This window comes from Giraffa tippelskirchi, chromosome X, assembly GCF_054371585.1.
Source record: "Giraffa tippelskirchi isolate mGirTip1 chromosome X, T2T-mGirTip1v1.2.pri, whole genome shotgun sequence".
Lineage (NCBI taxonomy): Eukaryota > Metazoa > Chordata > Mammalia > Artiodactyla > Giraffidae > Giraffa > Giraffa tippelskirchi.
In genome coordinates, this window is record NC_137289.1 from 91,051,741 (window position 1) to 91,076,474 (window position 24,734).

Sequence of the window (24,734 nt, forward strand, 5' to 3'; positions counted from 1 at the left end):
TAAGGAATTCGTGCCCCAAAATAGTAGATATAATGGTCATATGAATTAAATTTGCCCATTCCTGTCTATTTAATTTAACTGATTCCTAAAATATTAATGCTCATTCTTGCCATCTCCTGCTTGACCATGTCCAATTTACCTTGACTCATCAGGACCTAACATTCCACATTCCTATTCAATATTGTTCTTTACAGCACTGAGCTTTACTCTCTGTACCACACACATCCACAACTGAGCATCATTTCCACTTTGGAACAGCCTCTTCATTCTTTCTGGAGCTATTTCTCTGCTCTTCCACAGTAGCATATTGGACACCAACTGACCTGGGGGGCTCACCTTCCAGTGTCATATCTTTTTACCATTTCATACTTATCATGTTGTAATTGAGGCAAGAATACTGAAGAGGTTTGCCATTCCCTTCTCTAATGAACCATGTGTTGTCAGAACTCTCCACCATTATCCATCTGTCTTGGGTGGCCCTGCACAGCATTGCTCATAACTTCATTGAGTTACACAAGGCTGTGATCTATGTGATAATTTTGGTTAGTTTTCTTTGATTGTGGTTTTCATTCTGTCTGCCCTCTGATGGTTGAGGATGAGGCTTGTGCAAGCTTCCTGATGGGAGGGACTGGCTTTGAGGATTGTGTCTTGTTCTGGTTGGCAGGACCATGAACAGTAAATTTTTCATTCAATTGCCTGTTGATGGTTGAGGCTGTGCTCCCTCCCTCTTCATCATTTGGCCTGAAGTAACCCAATCCTGGAGTTTGCAGGCTTTATGTTAGGTCTGTTGGCTACCTCTAAAAGGACTTATGCCAACATGAGCCTCCCAGGACTGCTGCTGCTAGTCCCCCTGTCCCCATGGCAGGCCACTGATGTCCCACGTCTCTGCAGGAGACCCTGAAACACTCACAGACAAGCCCGGCTCCATCTCTTATGGGATCACTGCTCCTTTCCCCTGGGTCCTGGTGTGACCAGGTTTTGTTTGTGCCCTCCAATAGTCTCTGTTTCTCCCATTCCTGTTAAATTTCTGTAATCAAATCCTGCTGTCCTTCAAAGTCAGATGCCCTAGGGATTCCCAATCCTTTTGCTGGATCCCAAGGTTGGGAAGTCTGATATGAGGCCTTGAACCTTCAAAACACTGCAAAAACTTCTTTGGTATCATTGTTCTCCAATTTGTATATCACCCACCCAGTGGGTATGGGATTTGATTTTATCACGATTGCTCCCCCCCGCCACCTCGTTGTGGCTTCTCCTTTGTCCTTAGATGTGGGGTATCTTTTTTGGTGGGTCCCTCATCTTCCTGTCGATAGTTGTTGAAAAGCTATTTGAAATTTTGGTGTTCTCACAAGAGAAGAAGAGTGTACGTCTTTCTACTCTGCCACCTTGGTTTACAAAATCTTTTTTGTGAACTTAGTATGTAGCCTGTCTGATGATGCATGTGACTGTATTCTTATCTTGATGATTGTTTGGCCTGAGGCATCCAGCCATGGAGTTTGTACACAGTTGGGTGGAGCCCTATTTTGGTGCTGAAATGAGGACCTGGGGGAGAGCTCATGCCAGTTAAGATTCCCTCAGCCAAGAATTCTCTGGCCATCCAGCATCAATGACTCAGTGCTATTACCACAGGTCTCAGTTTTGACCCCTGTCTGGGGAACTAAGACTCCATAAGCCATGTGGTGTAACCAACAAAAACAGGGAAGAGAATAGGGATAGACAAGCAAAAATGAAGACAGACAACACAAACATAACTAAATAAAGCAAACAAAGAAAAAAACAACAGGGAAAACAGAAAAAAGAAAGTGTCCAAACAATTAACCACAAAACCAAAACAAACAATAGAAACGAAATTAACACAGTAAAAAAGAAAAGCAAAACTAAAACAAAAAAGCATAGAAAATAAAAATTAATTCACAAAATTACTGCAAAACAAAAGCCAAAATAAGGAAAAGAGGCAAAAAAAAGACAAACAGCATAAGTATAATCAAACAAAGACATAAAGAAACAAACAAAAAAAATGCATGATACAGGGTTCTCGGAGCTGGTGCACCAGGATGATCTGGAAGGATGGGATGGGAAGGGAGGTGGGAGGGGGGTTCTGGAAGGGAAAAACATGTACACCCATGGTGGATTCATGTCAATGTATGGCAAAACAAATACAATATTGTAAAGTTAAAAAAATGAATAAATAAATTAATTTAAAAAAAAAGAAAACAAAAAATCAGAACACTTCAAAACCAAAAGAATAAAAACAAAACTAATAAAAACTAAAACTAAAACAGAAAAGCAAAGAAAACAAAAAAAAAGCAAAGAACATAAAAATAAACTCACGAAATGACAACAAAACAAAAACTAAAAAAGGAAAAGGAAGCAAATAAAAAGCAAGAGAAACAATAAAAAAAACAAACATACAAAAACAAACCAAAAAATCAAGAGAACAAAAAACACAAAGAAAACACAAAAAAGAAAACAACCAATCAAACAAAAATACCCCAAAACCAAAACAATGAAAACTAATTATAGGAGGATCCTTTTGTCTTTTTAGGTGTCTGTGGTCCTCTGCTAGTGTTCAATAGGTCCTCTGAGTGAATTGTTCCACTTGTAGATGTATCCTTGATGTACTTGTGGGAAGAACTTAACCCCAGGTTTTCCTATTCCACCATCTTGACTGCTTCATCTTGAAACTGACAGATGTTCCTGGGCGCAAATAGGGCTTTAGCTGGGGAGGTCCCTCCCAAGAATGGTGGCCTTGTGGCTGTGGGCAGTGTTGGGGGTTGCACTGCTCTCCTCTGAGGTTCTTGGACAGCTTAGTGACAGCAGAGGGAAAAGACACTGAGCCAGGATTTTCAGCCCTGCAGGGACCAGAGCTCCAAGCCTGGCACCAGGGTGGGGCCACTTGGCCCTTAGTCATTCAGGAAGGGAAGTGGGGGCACCTGGGAGGAAGCCCCCAAGAGCACGGTGCAGTGCCTAGCCTCAAGGGGCATCCTGGAGGGGCGTTCCAGACATGGGGGTGGGGGCCACCCTCTGTGACCACAGCCCCAGCCAAACAATACCTAAATGTCAGTTTGGAGCAGAGAAAGGCTTATTGCAGAGCCATGCAAGCAGATGGTTGGCTTATGCACCCTAAAACCTCTTTGTTGTTATTCTTTACGATTTTTTAGGTGAATTGCCAACTTCAGTTTTTCCAGAAAATCCATTTTTCAATGAATGAGCTCGATCCCTATTGAGTTTCTGAAAGTGTGATTTTGCTATGATTTTTACCAAGATATCAAAAGTGTATTCTGTTGGGTGATTTGCAGAGCAATTAAAGTGCTAATGATCTGTTATTGCTCTGATCTAATAGGAGATTATTTCTGTTAACCAGTGGTCAGCTTTTAAGTGAAGTTGTTACACCCTTGTAACCTATAAATATATATTGAATGATTGAAGTTCTGACCTTCGTATGATACTAGAGATGAACTCTGATCATATTTTCCAAACAAAGACATGGTAATCAAGGATTTTTCTGATTTATGAATTTATTCATATGAAGATATAAATATTAAGATATATGGAGATATAAAAAGTACCAATTTAATAAACATTTATCAAATTGCATTTTTTGAAAAAGAGCAAGATGAAATGTGGGTGAGATTGTTTCAGAAATTCTGGACCTTATGTATGTGTAACCTCATAGGTTGGTTGTGGAGATTAAAAGAGAAGAGTTATGCTTCTTTACAAATATCAGGGATTATATGTTCCTGCCACATTGTTCCGTTAATGGGATATGACTTTTCAGTTGACATATATTATAATTTCAGTAATGTGGTTTTTTTCCATTTACACTTGCTATTTAATAGAAAAAGGCTTAAACACATCGGTTTTAAGTTTCTTTGTCATTCTCTTCCTTTTGCCTCTCTTTTATCTATGTTCTGTAAATAAAATTTAAGTGTATCAAAAGTATGATACTTAAAGGAGTCTGTTCTTAAGTCTTTTAAAAAGAGTGTTTGAAAACAATTTGAATCATCATCTTAAAATTATTTATTTTCTGAGTTGGTAGGTAGGTAAGTTACAGGGCAAGAAAATCTACCTCTACACTGATCCCTCAGTGGTGTCAATGATTCTTAAATTCTCTCACTTCTAATCTCACTGAACGGTATCTATCAGAGTGCCCCAAACCTAATGCTGATGCTTTGAGACACAGAAGCCATTTAGATGGACAGAGGGATGTTGACTTCTGTTTTCTGAAAATTTTATTTTGGGGAAATGTGAATTACAGGGGAATAGAGAGGTCAGTCCTGAAGGCAGTTCTTAGCTATTTTTTTTTTTTTGAGGACAATTATTTATTTCAAACTTAAGGGGACAAAATGTGGAATAGAACCATTTGAATATTAGAACTATAAAGGGGCCTTGAAAACCTTCTGGTACATGCTCTTCATTTTACAAAAGTCCTTTTGTGCATGCTGCAGTAATGGTAGCAAACTTTTCTTTCTTTAACTCCATTCCTACTCATCTACTCTTTGGAACTTTTAGTTCACCCCCACTAACCTAGCCCCACAGTTCTTCTTTTCTCAATTGTGCTTTGCAAACTCATCTTCTTAGTTATACAATCTGGCACTGGACATTTCCTTCCTTTATTATTGCTGGGATCATTGTATTGGGGCTAGGAACCTCTTAAATTTAGGGAACATGAAATCAGGCTACGTGCCATATATGGGGCAATGTACTTTTATCTCATTCAGTCATTATTCTAACTCCGTGAATGATGGATATTATTATTTCCATTTTTTTTTTATTAGAAAACAGAGGCACAGAATGCTGTAAGTGGCCAAGTTGAGACTTAACTCTAAGTCTGTTGGGTTAAGACTGAACCTCAGGGAATGGGGACTTGTTTTACATGAGATGTTAAGGACAACAGCAACTTACACTTCTCTTTTCATCACTGACATTGACTTAGTTCTTCTAACCTTAACTCTTCTCTTGAGTTCCTTTCTAATTGCTAATTTTTCTCTTTTACTTTGTGGTAAGCTGCTTTGGAGGGCTTTCCTAGTGGCTCAGATGATAAAGAATATGCCTGCAATGCAGGAGACCTGGGTTCAACTCCTGGGTCAGGAAGATCCCCTGGAGAAGGAAATGGCTACCCATTCCGGTATTCTTGCTGGAGAATTCCATGGACAGAGAAGTCTGACAGGCTATACAGTCCATGGGGTTGCAAAGAGTCACATAAGACTGAATGACTAACACTTTTACTTTCACTTTTCAAGCTGCTTTTTAATCCAACAAGTTCCTTCTTTACTGCCTTATGTACAGTTTTCTGGGTGAATAATTATTTTCAAAGTAATTAGAAAATCTATTATCAATGTATGTGAAAATGGATTTTATTTTTATCTCTAAAAATGTATGGTTAGAAACCATGGTTGAGGGAACTGAATGGTACAGTCTTTGCTGAAGATAGAGATGGTTGGTTAAGAAAAATTATTCCTGTAAATTGGCCACAGAAAGTTGGGCTGTTCTCAATGCAGAGTTTGTGGGAACTCAATTGCTGCCTATGTTCCCAAATGGCCAAATGGGACCTTGTCCAGAAAAAAACCCAACATTATAGCAATGTAATGGATTAGGGAGGCAAACAAGAGTCCCTTTTAAGGACCAGCTCTGATTTATGTCATTCTTCAGACACCCAGTCTAGCAACCTAGAGGAAACAGATTCTTCTAGTCCTAGCCTATGCCTCCTGTCTCTGAAATATGGCTTCTGTCAATTTTGGTCTGCCACTAGGGGGCAGCAAAGGAATATATGAATATTTCCCTCTATCTCTGCTTTCTGGAATGATAGGTAAGTAGGTTGGTAGAGATAGTTATTTTAAAATATGTGTAAATATAAATATAGATTTATACTTTATGGATTTGTATTTTATATATCTTAAAATATGTCTTTATGTATCTATCTACACGTATACATATAGGTACAAAACACACACATGTACACACATGGAGAGAGAGAATCTAATTAAGCCAGGTTTATACGTCATTGCCTTTAAATTCTGAAATGATAGAGTTAAGCTAAAAGTTATTAAAAATAACATTTGTATTAGTCTGTACATATGAGGACACATTCAGAGTATAAAATGTACTTAACTAGGGATTTGGCAAACATTTTCAAATGAATCTTCAGGGGAAAAAATACTTTAAGTAGTGAATATTAAAAGCAAAGTATAACCTGAAGAGAAATATCTTTGAGCAAAGAATGATTAGATTGAGAAATTTCAAATATGTTTAGTAGTCATAGTGAATCTTTGAAAACACAGCTTTAAGTTTCAATTCTTACTAAATCAGAAGATCTTCACACATTTCCCAAAAGCCTAATTCTCTTAGCTTTGAAGCGAGGTCAGGACCTGTTTGAAGTGAATAAGCACGTCCAAGCCTGATGAGATAGTGTGATAAGTGTAGGATACAGCTGTAAGCTGGGGTTTACCCCTCAGTGTTCAGAGAGCTGAAACTTTCCTCATGAGTCATCCTTTTGATTCTTGCCATCCTAAGAATTATTGTCAAGATTCAGTAAAAGGCGGGAATACCCTCTCCCTTCCTTTTCCTGTCTCCAGCTGGCACTGAAACAAAAGTTACAATAGTAGAAATAATAGTTGGCATTTATCTAGAGTTTGCTACTAGTGCCACTACTACTTGTGCCACTGGATGTGCTGAAATTTTGGCATTCAACATCTTCAATGTCTCATTGAATTCTCATAACTTTTATGAGGTATTTCCTTATTTTACTTACAGGTAAATGAGACCAGGAGGGATTAAATTTGTTATGGATTTCAAAGTCAATTGTCTGTTTTTATTGTATTTTTGGTGGCCTCTGATTTGCTTGTGTGTGTGTGTGTGTGTGTGAGAGAGAGAGAGAGAGAGAGATAATGAGAGAATTAATATAGAATCAGAGATTTTTGAGAATTTAATAAGATTTCCCCAAATCATATAGCCCATTCCCCTCAGTGGTCAATGATTTTTCCATATCATATACTTTTGTCTTTGCTATTCTCCTTTGGGTGGTCTGAATCTCAGATTTGAACATCAGAGTCTGAATAAGACTGGGGCCACTGTTCTAAAGAGTCAGATAGGTATACTTTGGCAGCTAGACATGAAGCAGACTGAGGTTCCTCAGTCTGGTGACACTACCTGTAGGAATTTCAGAAATCAGGTATCAGTGGAGGAGCACTGAGATTGGGTAAACTTTTTCTTTGCTCTGAGATTTTGGGACTGATGGCTGAGTCACTGCTATTTTTGGATTAAGACTAAAAACTGAAAATGCCTAGCCCACATCTACAGGTTTTCCAAATAACCCTAGAGATGAGAATATTATGGAAATAATGGAAAATAACTTTGGAAGCAGATGACCCTGAGGCTGAATCCCAGCTCCATTCTTTGCTAGCCAGGTAGTCTTCAACAAGCCAGTCTACCTCCCTGAAACTTGTTTCCTTCATTTTAAAATTGGGACTAATAATTAAACTTATCTCATTCAGTTGTTGGGAGGGTGCAATGAGATAAATATATCAAGTACTTTCTGCATAGTATTGCCCACAAAATGCTACTGGGTTAACCAAAAAGTTTCTTTGGGTTTTTCCCTAATATCTAACAGAAAAGCTCAAATGAACTTTATAGCCAACCCAATAATACCTTCCCATCTCTTTATTATATTGATAGGAAATTAACTTTATCTTAGTGATGGCATTCTTCCATAATCTGTGGTATATACTAAGTCTTTGTAGTCAAAGTGGTACTTTTTAGAAGTCCTGAGGTCATTGTCTAGGTTGTCTAGGTTGGTCATAACTTTTCTTCCAAGGAGCAAGCATCTTTTAATTTCATTGCTGCAGTCACCATCTGCAGTGATTTTGGAGCCACCCAAAATAAAATCTGTCACTGTTTCCCTTGTTTCCCCATCTATTTGCCATGAAATGATGGGACCAGATGCCATGATCTTAGTTTTCTGAATGTTGAGTTTTAAGCCAACTTTTTCACTTTCCTCTTTCACTTTCACCAAGAGGTTCTTAAGTTCTTCACTTTCTGCCATAAGAGTGGTGTCATCTGCATATCTGAGGTTATTGATATTTCTTCAGGCAATCTTGATTCCAGCTTGTGCTTTATCCAGCCCAGCCTCTCTCATGATGTACTCTGCATATAAGTTAAATAAGCAGGGTGACAATATACAGCCTTGACATACTCCCTTCCCTATTTGGAACCAGTCTGTTGTTCCATGTCCAGTTCTAACTGTTGCTTCCTGACCTGCATACAGATTTCTCAAGAGGCAGGTCAAGTGGTCTAGTATTCCCACCTCTTTAAGAATTTTCTACAGTTTATTGTGATCCACACAGTCAAAGGCTTTGGCACAGTCAATAAAGCAGAAATAGATGTTTTTCTGGAACTCTCTTACTTTTTTGATGATCCAACAGTTGTTGGCAATTTGATCTCTGGCTCCTCTGCCTTTTCCAAATCCAGCTTGAACATCTGGAAGTTCACAGTTGAGGTACTGCTGAAGCCTAGACAGCATATTAAAATGCATAGACATTACTTTGCCAACAAAGGTCCATCTAGTCAAGGCTATGGTTTTTTCAGTAGTCATGTATGGATGTGAGAGTTGGACTATAAAGAAAGCTGAGTGCTGAAGAATTGATGCTTTTGAATTGTGGTGTTAGAGAAGACTCTTGAGAGTCTCTTGGACTGCAAAGAGATCCAATCAGTCCATCCTATAGGAAATCAGTCCTGAATATTCATTGGAAGGACTGATGCTGAAACTGAAACTCCAAAACTTTGGCCATCTGATGTGAAGAACTGACTCATTTGAAAAGACCCTGATGCTGGGAAAGATTGAAGGCAGGAGGAGAAGGGGACAACAGAGGATGAGATGGTTGTGTGGCATCACTGACTCAATGGACATGAGTTTGAGTAAACTCTGGGAGTTGATGATGGGCAGGGAGGCCTGGCGTGCTGCAGTTCATGGGGTTGCAAAGAGTTGGACACGACTGGGAGGCTGAACTGAACTGAGATCATTGTTAATTCATAGCTGTTAAATGATGCAGAACTCTTCACTTCCCGAGTCTGAAGGTATTGTAAGTAGGTCTTAAGAGAAAACTCCACTTGAAATCTGCCATTGCATTCTTAGTAGAACACATAAATTCTTGCCAACTGGATGGAGGTGTCCTTAGCAGATTCTGACTTCATTCTTTCCTAAGTGTCCTCTTCCCAAGGCAACTGGCAGGGGAATTGACTGACAAAGCATGGATTATAGACATGTTAGATACAATCAGCAGGAATATAAAACAGTTTCACAAAGGAGGTACTGTGTTTTAAGGGGATAGGGCACTAGATTGAGGATTAGAATTTTGGGGTTCTAATCGAAGTTTTACCACCTACTAGCTTTGGAGATATGAGCAAACTGCTTCCTCTCTTTGGACAGCAGTTTTACCTTAAGTATGTTGTATGGGTAGGACTAGATAGGATTCTAAAATGTGTCATATAGAAGAACCTTAAAGTCTATATGTTGCAGAGACCAAAGACAAGTCTGGTGACAGCCCTCTTTAAAATTTTTTGGCTCTTAGTAACAACAAACATGATATTTTCAAAGTTCTGTGCAAACTCTGAGAGAACACACACTTGATGTTTAAAGTGGTCTCTGCAAAATGCTAAGAGCTCGTTATTTTTTAGTCAATCACCACCTTTGTTTCTAATGAAGTTCAGAGTGCAGTTTTTGCTAATATAACCAGACCTCAGAAAGTTCAACACAGCCTCAGCCAGAGTGTAAATGGAGGCTCAGTAGAAAGTTGAGCTTCATCAGGGCCAAGTCTTATATCTTTGATTTATAGAAAGACAAGATGCTTTTTGTACAATCTGATATTTGCAACCCTGAAGCAGCATCTGGGGAGAATCTGGATAGTTGCTGAGTTCTGTCAAAATTTCCAAGAGTTCAGATGAGTGTGGATCTTATTGCTTTTGGCAATTGAACAATGATTATCTTATGTTAAATTTCTTCTATCTTTCATGCCTCAAGATATGACAGAGAAGAAACTTGTTGGGGATTAATATGTTATCAAATTCAGGCAAGAGTTTCATTAACTCCCTCCTCAGTGAAGGTGATACCTCTCCTGTCTGTGCCTTAAACCCCAACAAATGTTATCATCCAGCTTTAGTCCTCAGGAACCTTCAGAAAAAGGATTTCTAGGAGTTGGACTCATGACCATTCCAGACAATAGCCAAGGTGCAACAGAGTGAAATACTATCCCTGTATATTGATTTCTCTTAGACTGGGTCTTTAGAGTTCAACTCAGCTAACATTCAGGGCCAGCCATGTGCCCAGAAAACAAATATCGTTGTTTTGCTCCAAGACTCTGTACTGGTTATCCTCTGGGATTTTTCCCAAAGTCACTATTAAAGACCACAAAATTCTAGGTGTTCTTAGCCAGTTTACAGAAAGCCAAATCAATTCAACCTCTTTCAGGAGTTTTGGAAGGTGGGAAAATAAGTTTGGCCTGATACAGTTCCCACCCAAGGAATTATTTTTAAACTTAAAATGTTTCCTTCTATGTTATATAGTGGAAAGAATATTAACCTTGATGTCAGACAAATCTAAGTTCATGTCCTATCCCTGCCACTTACACCTTCTCCTGCTACTGCTGTCACTTCCCCTTTTCAAAGATTTCATGAGATACAGTGGAGCTAGTTTTGCATCCTGTGCCACCTGGTATTTCACTCCATCCACCCCTATAAGAAAGCCCCACACATTATGATTTTTCCATTCTTTTAGAATTTATTTTTTCTATCTTCAGAGGGTACATTGTGATTCCTCTCTTAGAACATACTTTTCATGGATACTCAATAAGTCAATAGGGAATTGAGTAAAACAGTTTCTTTTCTTGGGCCTTTCTTAACTTCCTTTTCATTTCTAAAATGTTCTCCCTCATTAAAATTGAGTTGTCAAAATTAAGTTCAGAGATTTTGTGCCCATCATCTCTTCTTCTTCCTCTCTTAAGAGAAACTATGGATATTTGCCAGATTTTCATTCCCAAGACACTAGTTATATGTGTAGTTTGTAGTCCTCCTCCAAAGAACTGATGATACAAATTAAATTTCATAAATACTAAATTCTTATCACATACCAGGCAAAGTTTTCGGCACTGAAGATAGATATACTTGTGAACAAAACAAAGGCCTTTATTTCATGGGTCTTGTATTCTATTGGGGAGGAACAGATGATAAGCAATTCAATATATTTGTCAGATGGTGATAAGTGCTCTGAATAACAAAGTAAAGGATGGTTATCTGTGGTTATCTTGTAAAAAGTGGTGTTAATATGATTCTTAGGCAGAAAACTGAATAAAGTAAGAGTATTAGCCATGGTGGATAGCCTGGGGAAGAGCAGTTCCAAGAATAGTAAACAGTGAATGCAAAGTTCATGAGGCAAAATTGTCCTTGGCATGTTGAACAGCAATGAGGCCAAACTGGCTAAGGTTGAATGAGCAAGGAGGGCAAATTTACTTCATTTCTTTTACCAAAGGGAATAGCAGTAACTCATAGGTTAAAGCTCATTTAAAAATAGATCTGATGTCCGGCTTTTTGAGGGCCCACAGAACAGAGAGAGAGGTAAATGGATTCTTCCTACCACAGTAATTGCCAATATTTCCACATTAATGCTTGGCTTCAAGGTTTACATCTGTAGGCCAGCTTTGGGGAGGATGTTGCAATCCATGTTGACTCTAGGTTTATCCAGGCCATGTTTTAATTTTAGAAAGGACACACAACAAGAAGTATCCCCTCAGCTTTTCTAGACTTTTCTCATTTAGAAAGACTGGTTTTAAGCCTACTGAGCAACTTCTCTGAGCCTGGCCCATGGGCACATTGGAAGAACTTGTCTCAAAACATTCCCAACCATTGTCTCAGTCTACCTGGAGGAGACAGAGCCTATAGATAGCAGCCTGTCCAGGTGGATTTGCTGGCTTTCATTGCAAACCCTAAAAAGTAGTTATCCCATATCCTTCTTGGGGTCTGGGTAGCTCTTTGAAGATGAGAAGGCTGTGAGGAAGGAGTTTTGCCAATGAGAAACAAATAACTGCTATAACTAGAGGAAATAAATAAAATAACTTAATCTGGCAGAAACCTCAATGTGCCATCAATCCGCAACTTCTGATTTGCATAGCACATAACCACTTCACCCCTTATTGCTTTAGTCTCAACCTCCCTCTGTCCCCTATTCCTTCCCCCCTCCATCTCACCTCTCCATCCCTCTCTCCCTGCTTCTCTCCAAGGAAACCTGAGTTTAAGTCATTTTTAGGGTTGTGGTAGTTACCATTTACAGAGTGCTTAATATGTTCCAGACTAGGCTCTTTACATATATTTTCTCATTCAGTCATCACAACAACCATATGAGGTAGGTGGTTATAGTGATTATAACTATTTAGGAAATTGAGGTTTGAAAAATGCAAACTGGGCTTCACGTTTGAGGCACATATAATTTAAGTACCTTTCCTGAGGTTGCATAATTAGCAAGTGGCAAAGCGTCTACACAGCTGATTCTTGTGCAAAGCTAGTTCTTTAATCTCTATCTTATACTCTCTTTCCCCATTTCCAATTGGAGAAGAAACAAGTAAGAAAAGTCTCTATTATTTAATAGGCCTCGAGGGGCCTGGCAGCCAAAACCCATCCATTCATTATAAAGACTGTCACTGAACTGCTTTCTTTTGTCTGGTGTCCTAATAAGGCTCTAGCTTGTAGAGATGAATGAGACAAAAGTCTCTACTGTCAGGAAGCTCATGATACTCAGAGGGAATTGGGGGGTAATCAGCACTCAGGATACAGTTTAATAACTAATATGAAGATGTACATCAGATGCTATGGGAGCAAGTGGAAGTAGAACATATCTCTGGTCTGGGAATCAGCTAAGGCTTCCCATAGTGTTAGTACATGAGTTGAGACACAAAAGTTAAGAGGGAATGAATGAATGAAGGTACAGCCTAACTTCCTGTAATACAAAGAAGAGCAAATTCAGTGACTTAAATAAGAGACAAGTTCATTTCGCTTTCATGTAAAAGTCCAGAGGTAAACAGTCCAAAATTGGTGGAGTAGCTCTGCTATCCTTACTGCTTGGCCTTAATCTTTGGGTCCTACTTACCTGTTCCATCGGTCTTCGTGAAAGAGAAGGAGAAAAGAGAATGGAATGCAGACAAATTCTTTATAAAAATATGATCCAGAAGTTTGTATAAATCACTTCCACTTGTATTTTATTGCTTAAAACTTAAGTGCATGGCCTTACCTAGCTTTAAGGGAAGCTGGGACATGTAGGCATGGGTACCCAGCTAAAATTCAATGATTTCTAGTAATATTAGTAAAAGGAAGAAGAGTGGATGGATATCATAGTATAAAGTGAAGGTAGGAATAGAGGAAGATGAGATTGGAGATTGTAGTCAGGGGCCAGATTATAGAGCACCTTGTGTACTAACTACAGAGTTTGGACTATGTCTCAAAGATAGTGATGAGTCACTAAAATATAAGCAGAGGGGTAAAGCAATTATGTTTTGAGTTTAGGAACATCCCTCTATTCATACTTTCATAGACAGATTAAATAAAAGAGTGACATGAGGCACAGAGAATAGTTAGAAGACCACTGTAGTAATATTAGACATGAAACTCTGCACTGAGGCAGTGGCAGTGAACAGAGAGAATAGATTAGAGAGATATTAAGGAAGTATAACTGATGGAACTTGGTGACTAAATGGATATGGGATGTGAGAGAGAGGGAGGATGCTAGGATAACAATGCTCAGATTTCTGGCTTGGACGTTAGCATTGTTTTAAGAAATAAACAATTAAAAGAAAATAATTAAATAGTTTAATTTTAGAAATGTTGACACTGAGATGCCTCTGGGATATCCAGATGTCAGTATTGAGTAGGCAATTTTATATATATAAGGAATCCAGGTGAGGGATTATAACACCTGGAGAATCCAGGTGAGGGATTATAACACCTGGGGAAGCAAAGAAATAAGAAAAGACACAATGAGGAAGAAAGATAGAGTCATCTGTCTTTCATCCCTCTCCCAAGATTCAGCCCAGTGTGGAAAATGACAGTCTTCATGGGAGAGGAGAATGAAGTGACACTTGATTTCACTGTTAAACCCCAGTACTAGCCCACTTCAGCATCAAACCACCTCCTGTAGACAGATGTCTCTCATGGCCCCAGGCTCCCAGTGGTATCATGCAAACCCAGGCCCTTGCCCCACACTGTTATCCACCAGCTTCTGTGGCCCCAGGCATTTCCCAAAGTCCAAGATAGCTCCTGTAGCACCATGCTACCAGAAGGTTCCTGCAACTCAAGCTCTCAAGACACTCAACATTGCCCAGCACCTATATCCCCAGGCAGCTCCCAAGGCATGTGTGTGCTCCCACAAACCCAGGTTCCTGGCTGACCCCACTGTCAACCAGCTCTGTCACCAGGCTTCTAGTGGATTCCTGTGAATGCAGATTCCTGGCCCATTCCAGAATGGATCAGCTCCCACAGACCTAGCCTCTAGACTAGCTCACATAGACTGAGGAACCCAGCCTACCTCAATGCCAGGATCGCTCCTATGGCTTAGGGTCGAGACAGGCTCCTGTGGACCTAAGCTTCTGGCCAACCTCAGTGCCAGACAAGCACTTGTGGCCTCAGCTTATAGGCTGACTTCCAGAGAACCAGACTCCTGGCCTGCACCAGCAACAAGCCGAACCCCATAGATTTAATCTCTAGGCTGGCTCTTGAGGCCCCAGATTACAGTCCGTCTTCCATGGCCCTAAGCTCCCAGTGTGCCCAAAGGGCAGACCAACCCCATTGCCCTAGGTTCTAGCCCAGTTCCTAAGAAATCAAGCTCCTGGCCCATCCAGCACCAGAATAGTCCCTGTGGACCCAGATTGTAGGCCCGGTGATTCCTTATCTTGGTCAGCCCCTGAGGCCCCAGATCCAGATTCATTCACATGAACCCAAATCATAGGCCTATCACTGCAAACTCAAGTGTTAGGCCTATCCCAGTGAATCCAAGCCCCAGTCCATACACTTGGACCCAGGCACCAGGCTTGCCCTTGTGGATCCAAACACCAAGCTTGCCCACCTGATGACCAAGGCACCAGATTTGACTGCCCAAGAACTCAAGCAGCAAGTCTCCCCCAGACACCGCCAGATGGCCCACCTAGAATCTCAGGATGAGAATGTGAAGAAAAGAGAAGATCCCTGGTACATTGCTGGTGGGAATACAAGGTGGTACAGCCAATATGGAAGGCAGTGTGGATATTCCTTAAAAAACTAAAAATAAGATTACCATACGATTCAGCAAGTCCACTCCTGGGTATATATCTGAAAGAAGTGAAAACATTAATTTGAAAAGATATATATACCCCAATATTCATCATAGCATTATTTACAATAGCCAAGATATAAAAGCAACCTAAATGTCCATCGCTGATGAATAAAGCAGCTGTGTGTGGACTATTAGCCATAAAAAAAGAATGAAAATTTTGCCATTTGCAACAACATGAATAATTTAGAAAGTATTATGCTAAGTGAAATGTCAGACAAAAACAAATAGTGTATGTTACCACTTATATGTGGAATCTAAAAGCTGAAACAATTGAATAAAATAGAACAGAAACAGACTCAGACATAGAGAACAAAAAATGGTTATCGGTGTGATGAGGGAAAGAGGGAAGAGCAGTAGGGGGTAGGGGATTAAGATATATATACTTTATATAAAATAAATAAGCTACAAGGGTATATTGTATAGCACAGAGATATAGTCAATATCTTATAATTAATTTAGAGTATAATCTATAAAAAATATTGAATCACTATGTTGTATACTTGAAACTAATATAATATTTTAAATCAACTCTGCTTTAATTTAAAAATATATTCAGTGAACTATAAGAAAACAAAGATAAACAACTAAATGAAATTAGGGACACAATGCATGAACAACATAAGTTCAACAAATAAACAGAAATCATTAAAAAACAAAAACAAAACAGAAATCCTAGAGTTCAAAGAACGACTGGAGTGAAGAATACAATAGAGAGCAATATTACACTCTATCCAAAAGAAGAAAGAGTTAGTTAATTAGAAGACAGGTTATTTGAGATCATCTATTCACTGGAGCCAAATAGATGGGGGAAAAGTGGAAATGGTGACAGACTTTATTTTCTTTGGATCCAAAATCACTGAAGATAGTGACTGCAGCCACGGAATTAAAAGATGCTTGCTCCTTGGAAGAAAAGCTATGACAAACCTGGATAGCATATTAAAAAGCAGATATATAACTTTTCCAACAAAGGTCTGTATAAAAAGCTATGGCTTTTCCAGTAGTCATGTGCAGGTGTGAGAGTTGGACCATAAAGAAGGCTGAGTGCTGAAGAATTGATGCTTTTGAACTGTGCTGAAGAAGACTCTTGAGAATCCTTTGGACAGCAAGAAGGTAAAAACAGTCAATCCTAAAGGAAATAAACCCTGAATATTCCCTGGAAGGACTGAGGCTGAAGTTGAAGCTCCAACATTTTGACCACCTGATGCAAAGAGCCAACTCACTGGAACAATCCCGATGTTGAGAAAGATTGAGGGCAGAAGGAGAAGGGGGTGAGAGAGGATGAGATAGTTGGATGGCATCATCAACTCAATGGACGTGAGTTTGGGCAAATTCAGGGAGATAGTGAAGGACTGGGAAGCCTGACATGCTGCAGTCCATGGGGTTGCAAAGAGTCAGACATGACTGAGGGACTGAACAACAATAACAATATTCAGGGTAGCACAAAGAAGAAAGAATGAAAAAGAATGAGTATAGTCTATGTGAATTATGGGGTCCATTAAAAGAAACAATTTATGAATTGTTGGAGTCTCAGAAGTCCCAGAAGAAGAAGAATGAGAGAAAACTTTTTCAAGAAGTAATGCCTGAGAATTTAAATATAGGGATAAATTTATGAAGCCAACAGTTATCTCAAAATGTCAACCCAAAATGATCTTTTCCAAGACACATTATAATGAAACCGTTTAAAATCAAAGACAGAATGTTAAAAGCAGCAAGAGAAAAAAAATACCCTCACATATGAAGGAACCACTATACAGCTATCAGAAGATTTATCAGCAGATTCCTTGCAGACCAGAAGAGAGTTGGATGGTATATGCAAAATGCTGGGGAAAAAAACTTCCAACAATGAATATTTTACCCAGCAAAGTCATCTTTCAGAAATGAAGGAAAGATATAAAGACTTTACCAAACAAATAAAAGCTGAGGGAGTTTATCCACACTAGGCCTGCCTTTCAAGAATACTGAAAGGAGTTCTTCAAGCTGAAATAAAAGGATACTAGTTAGTAATGCAAAAATATATAAAGTATAAAACCTACTGATAAGATAAATATATTGTCAAATTCAGAATACTCTCATACTGCAATATGGTGATGTGTTAATTATGTAACTCTAATATAAAGGTTAAAGGACAAATATATTAATGATAACTTAGCTACAGTAATTTGTTAATGGATATACAATATAAAATTGGGTAAGTTGTGATGTGAAAAAACATAAAATATAGTTCAGTTCAGTTCAGTTCAGTTGCTCAGTCGTGTCCGACTCTTGCGACCCCATGAATCACAGCATGCCAGGCCTCCCTGTCCATCACCAACTCCCGGAGTCTACACAAACCCATGTCCATCGAGTCTGTGATGCCCTGCAGCCATCTCATCCTCTGTCGTCCCCTTCTCCTCCTGCCCCCAATCCTTCCCAGCATTAGGGTCTTTTCCAATGAGCCAACTCTTCACATCAGGTGGCCAAAGTATTGGAGTTTCAGCTTCAACATCAGTCCTTCCAATGAACACCCAGGACTGATCTCCTTTAGGATGGACTGGTTGGATCTCCTTGCAGTCCACGGGATTCTCAAGAGTCTTCTCCAACACCACAGTTCAAAAGCATCAATTCTTTGGCGCTCAGCTTTCTTCACCGTCCAACTCTCACATCCATACATGACTACTGGAAAAACCATATCCTTGACTAGATGGACCTTTGTTGGCAAAGTAATGTCTCTGCTTTTAAATATGCTATCTAGGTTGGTCATAACTTTCCTTCCAAGGAGTAAGCGTCTTTTAATTTCATGGCTGCAATCACCATCTGCAGTGATTTTGGAACCCAAAAAATAAAATCTGACACTGTTTGCACTGTTTCCCCATCTATTTCCCATGAAGTGATGGGACCAGATGCCATGATCTTAGTTTTCTGAACGTTGAGCTTTAAGCCAACTTTTTCACTCTCCTCTTTCTCTTTCATCAAGAGACTCTTTAGTTCTTCTTCACTTTCTGCCATAAGGGTGGTGTCATCTGCATATCTGAGGTTATTGATATTTCTCCCAGCAATGTTGATTCCAGCTTGTGCTTCATCCCTCCTGGCATTTTGCATGATGTACTCTGCATATAAGTTAAATAAGCAGGGTGACAATATATAGCCTTGATGTACTCCTTTTCCTATTTGGAACCAGTCTGTTGTTTCATGTCCAGTTCTAACTGTTGCTTCCTGAGGGAGATGTAAAATGGTAGGGTCTTGGTATATGGTCAAAGATAAGCTGTTATCAGCTTTAAATATACTTTTATATCTATAATTTTGTTTATATAAGCCTCATAGTAACCACAAATGCAAAAACCTGTAGTAGATAAACAAAAGATAGAGAGAAGGAAATCAAAGCATGACATTACAGAAAATGATAAATTCACAAGAATAAAGACAAAAAGTAATGAGGAAAGGAATAAGAGAATTTCAAAATAGCCAGAAAATAATTAGATAGAATTAATAAATCCTTGCCTATCGATAATTACTTTGAATGTAAATGAATTAAATTATCTAATCAAAAGGCAGCGGGCTGAATGGATTAAAAATAAGACCCTACAGTATGCTGCCTAAAAGAAACACTTCAAATTTAAGGACACACATAGGCTCAAAGTTAAGGATTGGAAAAGTTATCTCCTGCAAATGGAACCCAAATGAAAGCAGGGATACTTATATCAGACAAAATAAACTTTAAATCAAAAACTGTTTGAAGAGGATGAAGAAGGTCATAATTGTGTATATGTACCACAGCTTCCTTATACACAATGGAATATTACTCAGCCATTAAAAAAAAATACACTTGAATCGGTTCTATTGAGATGGATGAAACTGGAGCCCATAATACAGAGTGAAGTAAGCCAGAAAGAAAAACACCAATACAGTATACTAATGCATATATATGGAATTTGAGAGATGGTAACGATATCCCTATATGCAAGACAGAATAAGAGACACAGATGCATAGAACAGTCTTATGGACTCTGAGGGAGAAGGTGAGGGTGGGACGCTCTGGGAGAATAGCGTTGAAACATGTATATTATCATATGTGAAACAGGACACCATTCGATGTTCGATGCATGAGACAAATGCTCAGGGCTGGAGCAATGGGATGACCCAGAGGGATGGGATGGGGAGGGAGGTGGGAGGGGGGTCCAGGAAGGGGAACACATGTAAACCCATGGCTGATTCATGTCAATGTATGGCAAAAACTACTACAATATTGTAAAGTAATTAGCCCCCAACTAAAATAAATAAATTTATTAAGAATAAAAAAAAAGAAGACGGTCATAATTTAATTATAATGTGGTCTATCCATCAAAAGTATATAACAATTGTACATATATGTGCACCTAGCATTGGAGCACCTAAATATATTAAGCAAATACTAACAGTTCTGAAGGGAGAAATAAACAATAAAATAATAGCAAAAGACTTTAATATTCTACTTTCAAGAATGCTAGATCATTCAGACAGAAATTCAATTAAAGAAACATTGTACCTGAACTATACCTTAGACCAAATGAACTTGAATGACATATACAGAACATTTTACCCACCAACAACAGAATACTCATTCTTCTCAAGTGGACATGGAACTTTCTCTAGGATAGATAATGTTAGGTCATAAAATAAGCAAATGTATGAAGATTGAAATCTTATCAAGTATTTTCTGGTCACACGGTATGAAACTAGAAATCAATAACTGGAAGAAAACAAAAATTTTCAAATATGTGGTAGACAATGCACTTTTGAACAACCAAAGGGTCAAGCAAGAAATCAAAAGAGAGAAAGCAAGAAATCAATAAATATCTTGAAATACGTGACAATAGAAAAACAACCAATCAAAACTTATGAGATGCAGAAAAGGCAATTCTAAGAGGGAACTTTTACACAAATAAACATTTACATTAAGACAAAAGAAAGATCACAAATAACATAACTTAACATCTCAAACAATTGGTAAAATAACAAACTCAGCCCAAAGTTTGTAGAAGGAAGGAAATAACAAAAATCAGAACAAAAAAGAGAGAAATCAATGAAATAGAGAACAGGAAATCAATGGAAAGATAAATGAAATTAAGTTGAGTTTTTAAAAAGATAAATAAAACTGAAAACCTTTAACTAGACTAAGAAATAAAGAGAGAAGACCTGAATACATAAAATCAGAAATGAACAAGGATACACTACAGAAATAAAAAGGATAATAAGAGACTACTATAAATAAACATATGCCAACAAATTTGATAACCTAGAAAAATTGATAAGTTCCTAGAAATATATAACCTAGTAAAACTGAATCATGAAGAAATAGAAAATCTGAACAAATAGTGAGTAAGGAGCTTGAATCAGTATTCAGAAATCTTCCAAAGAAGGAAAGCTCAGGTCCAGATTGTTTCATTGGTGAATTCTACCAAACATTAAAAGAAAAATTAATGTCAATTATTCTCAATTAAGAACGTTGAAAGAGAGAGAACACTCCCAAACTCATTTTATGAGGCCAACATTACCATGATGCCAAAGCCAGTTTAGGACTCTATAAAAAAAAAAGAAGGAAGAGGAGGAGGGGGGAAGGGGAAAGAGGAAAAGAAAGCTATAGACAACAGGCCAACATACCTGATGAATACAGAAAGCATAAATTCTCTACAAAATACTAGCCTACTTAATTGAACAGCACTTTAAAAGAATCATAGACTATGATCAAATGGAATTCATCCCTGGGATGCAAGGATGCTTAAACATATGCAAATCAATAAATGTGACATACCACATTAATAGAATGAAAAATAAAAATCTCAATAGATGCGTAAGATACATTTGCCAAAATTCAATATCCTTTCATGATAAATACTCTCAACAAATGTGGTATGGAAAGAACAGGCCTCAACATTACTAAGACCATATAGGAAAAGCCCACAGCTAACATCATCAGTTCAGTTCAGTCTCTCAGTCATGTCCAACTCTTTGTGACCCCATGAACTGCAGCATGCCAGGCTTCCCTGTTGGTCATCAACTCCTGGAGATTGCTCAAACTCATGTCCATTGAGTCGGTGATGCCATCCAACCATCTTATGCTCTGTCGTCCCCTTCTCCTCCTGACTTCAATCTTTCACAACATCAGGGTTTTTTCCAGTGAGTCAGTTCTTCCCATCAGGTGGCCAAAGTATTGGAGCTTCAGCTTCAGCATCAGTCCTTCCAATGAATGTTCAGGACTGATTTTCTTTAGGATTGACTGGCAAGGTAGACAACTGTTGCTAAGATCAGGAACAAGATAAGAATGTTCATTGTAACCACTCCTATTCAATACAGTATTGCAGTCCTAGCCAGAGCAATTGAGCAAGAAACAGAAATAAAATACACCAAAATTAGAATGGGCTATTGGGGAGTTTGAGGGAGAATGGATACATGTATATGTCTGGTTGAATTCCTTTGATGTCCAGCTGAAACTGTCACAGCATTGTTAATCAGCTATACTTAAATACAAATATAAAAATTTTAAAAATAAATAGCTATGAATAATTTATTTCTGATAATTTTTTATCAGACACAAGACATTAATTTTAACTTCTTGTATTCTGGCTGTTTTTTAATTACTATAGGTAACATTCTTGAGCTTTTTCTGAGGTGCAGTTGTTACCCAAATACAGCTTGATATTTACAAGTATTTCCTTTAAGCTTAAGCAGAAAAAGAATAGTATTTAGTCATGTTAATTTTTCTTCGTGAATGAGGCAAAGCTTGTCTGTGTGCTCTACTCAGTGCTCTGTGAATTATTTAATAGTTCACCGTGGCTGGTGAGAACAGGAACTCTTCCAGCCACTGTGTTTCCCTCTAATTTTGTCCTGTGGTTCTTGCCTTACACAAATGTATTGATGAGTATGCGGCTAAATTCTTAAAGAGGATGCCTGAAGACCTCCAGAGTTCTCTGTGCAGATCTTCTGTCTGGTACTCTGCCCTGAAAGCTCTCACTTCCTTGGCTATTCTCATACATACAACTCAATGTCTTCAGCTTATGGAGACTGCTGGGCTCTTGTGGGTTCCTTGTCCTGTAGTACCGCCTGAAGACTCTTTCCAGGCTGTATGCTGGAGTTCACTTCATTTATTTTTCCTCTCTCATGGATCACTGTCCTTCATTGCCAGATTTCAAATGCCCTAATAATGATCAGAATCATTATTACATTTTTTTCTAGCTTTTTAATTGTTCCATGCTGATGATATAAATCTAGTCCCTTTTACCTTATTTTGGCTGGAAGGGGAAGTGGCTGTCATGTTATTTTCAGAGGACAATTTTACCTTTTATATCAGAATTTTAAATGTGTTAGTTTTTTGGCCCAGCAATTCTAGTCACTCTTCTAACTGCTGGAGATACAACAGTGAACATGATGATATACTTTAGTATAGTACACAATCAACTAGAGAGACAAATAACCAAAAGCTAAATAAGTACAATATATGGTGTTAAAAGACCCTGATGCTGGAAAAGATTGAAGGCAAAAGGAGAAGAGGGAGGCAGATGATGAGATGGTTAGATAGCATCACCGACTCAATGTACATGAACTTGAGCAAACTCCAGGAGATAGTGGAGGACAGGGAAGCCTGGCGTGCTGCAGTCCATGGGGTTGCAAAGAGTCGGACATGACTTAGCAACTGAACAACAACAGCAGCTATGTTAGAAAGTGATAAGAAAATAAGTTAAATAGAGATGGGGGATAGGAAGCACAGCTGAGGGAAGCATGTCAAAATTTTGATACATTTATCTGCAAGGACTCACTGAGAGGAGTGTATTTGATCATTAATCCTACTGAAATCAAGAGCACAAGCTATAGATATGGTTACCTGGAAGAAGCACACTTCAGGTAGATGAAACATCCAGTGCAAAGTTCCTGGTGCATTTGATAAATAACAAGGAATATTTGTAACAACTAGTACATCTGCTTATGCTGCTCACAAAATGGTAGCTATTTAGAATATTATTACTAATGATGACACCAGAAATATGACCTAAAAGTATATGGCCTCAAAGCTCATCTGCTTGCTACTTTGTCGTATTATTTTTTCCCTATTCCATGAGATACTGAAACATGTACTGCCTTATGATTCTTATTACTTTGTTCTCTATCATTGTGCAGCTTTCACACAGGCTTGCTTTGTGTTCCCAATCATGTAAGTTCTGTGTCTATGCAAACTATGATGATTCTTGCCTGATAGAATGTTGGGCTATGACATTATTTTGCACAAATCATTGGGATTGATTTCATTATTGCAATGGAACCAGTTCCCTTCCTCCATCATCACATATGTGTGTCTTTCCAAACTGTGTTCACTCTGGCCAAAAGATCATTCTCCCCAGGCATAGGAAGATCCTTAAGTACATATGAGACACTATATACAAATTCTAATCACAGCTCCTCCCTCGCTTATCCAGCAATTTTCATAACTTCCAAGGAATTTCGCTTTTGTCCTTTTTCTTTTGAATAAGTAATGCATACATGGTTTGAAAATTTTTAGAGATCAAAATGACATAGGAGTGAAAAATAAGTTTCCTCCATCCTTCCCTGAGCCACTCATTATTCCTGTCTTGTGCAAACAATGTAATCAGTTTTTTTGGTATCTTTTCAGAAATATTGAATGCATGTGGGTGTTTTTAATCATTCTTCACACCTCACCTCTACCCATACAATGTACTTTGACTACCTTTCCACTTGGTTCTCACCACATCCTGTGATAGGTGGTGCTCCCTGCAATTTACAGATGAAGAAGCTAAGGTTCAGAGATGGGAGGTGAATTTTTAATGAGTTTTGCTTGGAAACCTTTTTTACAGTTTTTGTTGGGGAAAGCTTTTTTACAGTCTCCCAGGCAGTAAGTGGAAAATTCAGGACTGATGTTGCACAATTTTTTAAATAATAATTTAATTGGTTTTGTTCAGTGAATATGTGTCAGGCAGCAATCCCATCTAACATATAGAAGAGTACTCTCCTGATGTTGCAGTTTTGGTCTGCATTGTTTCCTCCACACTGAGAAATCCCAGGTCCTGCACCTCAAACATGGTGGGAAATCTCTACTTGCTGGTGGTTAGAGTGTTTAAGAAAATATCCCCAATTCCTTTAGTAATATTAGAATTTCTATGGCAGACACTAGGTGTAATGCTGATGGGCATCAACTGATAGTTAGCATTAGAAATACAAAAAATTGATCTTTCTAATTGTTTTCCGGAAATACTCCCCTTCTACAGATCTATTCAGGTCCACCTGAGGAAAGTACTGCACCCCCAGTACCTCCACCTCGAGTAACAGCAAGAAGACACAAACCAATTACAATTTCGAAGCGCTTGCTGCGGGAAAGGACAGTTTTCTATACTTCTTCCCTGGATGAAAGTGAAGGTCAGTACTAAGTTTA

General features: G+C 38.5%; 1 protein-coding gene across 4 annotated transcripts in view; it reads left to right on the plus strand.

Moving 5' to 3' along the window:
- OPHN1 (oligophrenin 1) overlaps positions 1-24,734 on the plus strand; it is a 658,667-nt gene that overhangs the window by 479,156 nt on the left and 154,777 nt on the right. For all 4 annotated transcript variants that reach the window (XM_081567319.1, XM_081567322.1, XM_081567321.1 and 1 more), the window contains exon 20: positions 24,571-24,718. In XM_081567319.1, coding sequence (XP_081423445.1) covers positions 24,571-24,718 — 148 coding nt within the window. The remainder of the gene's footprint in view (positions 1-24,570; positions 24,719-24,734) is intronic.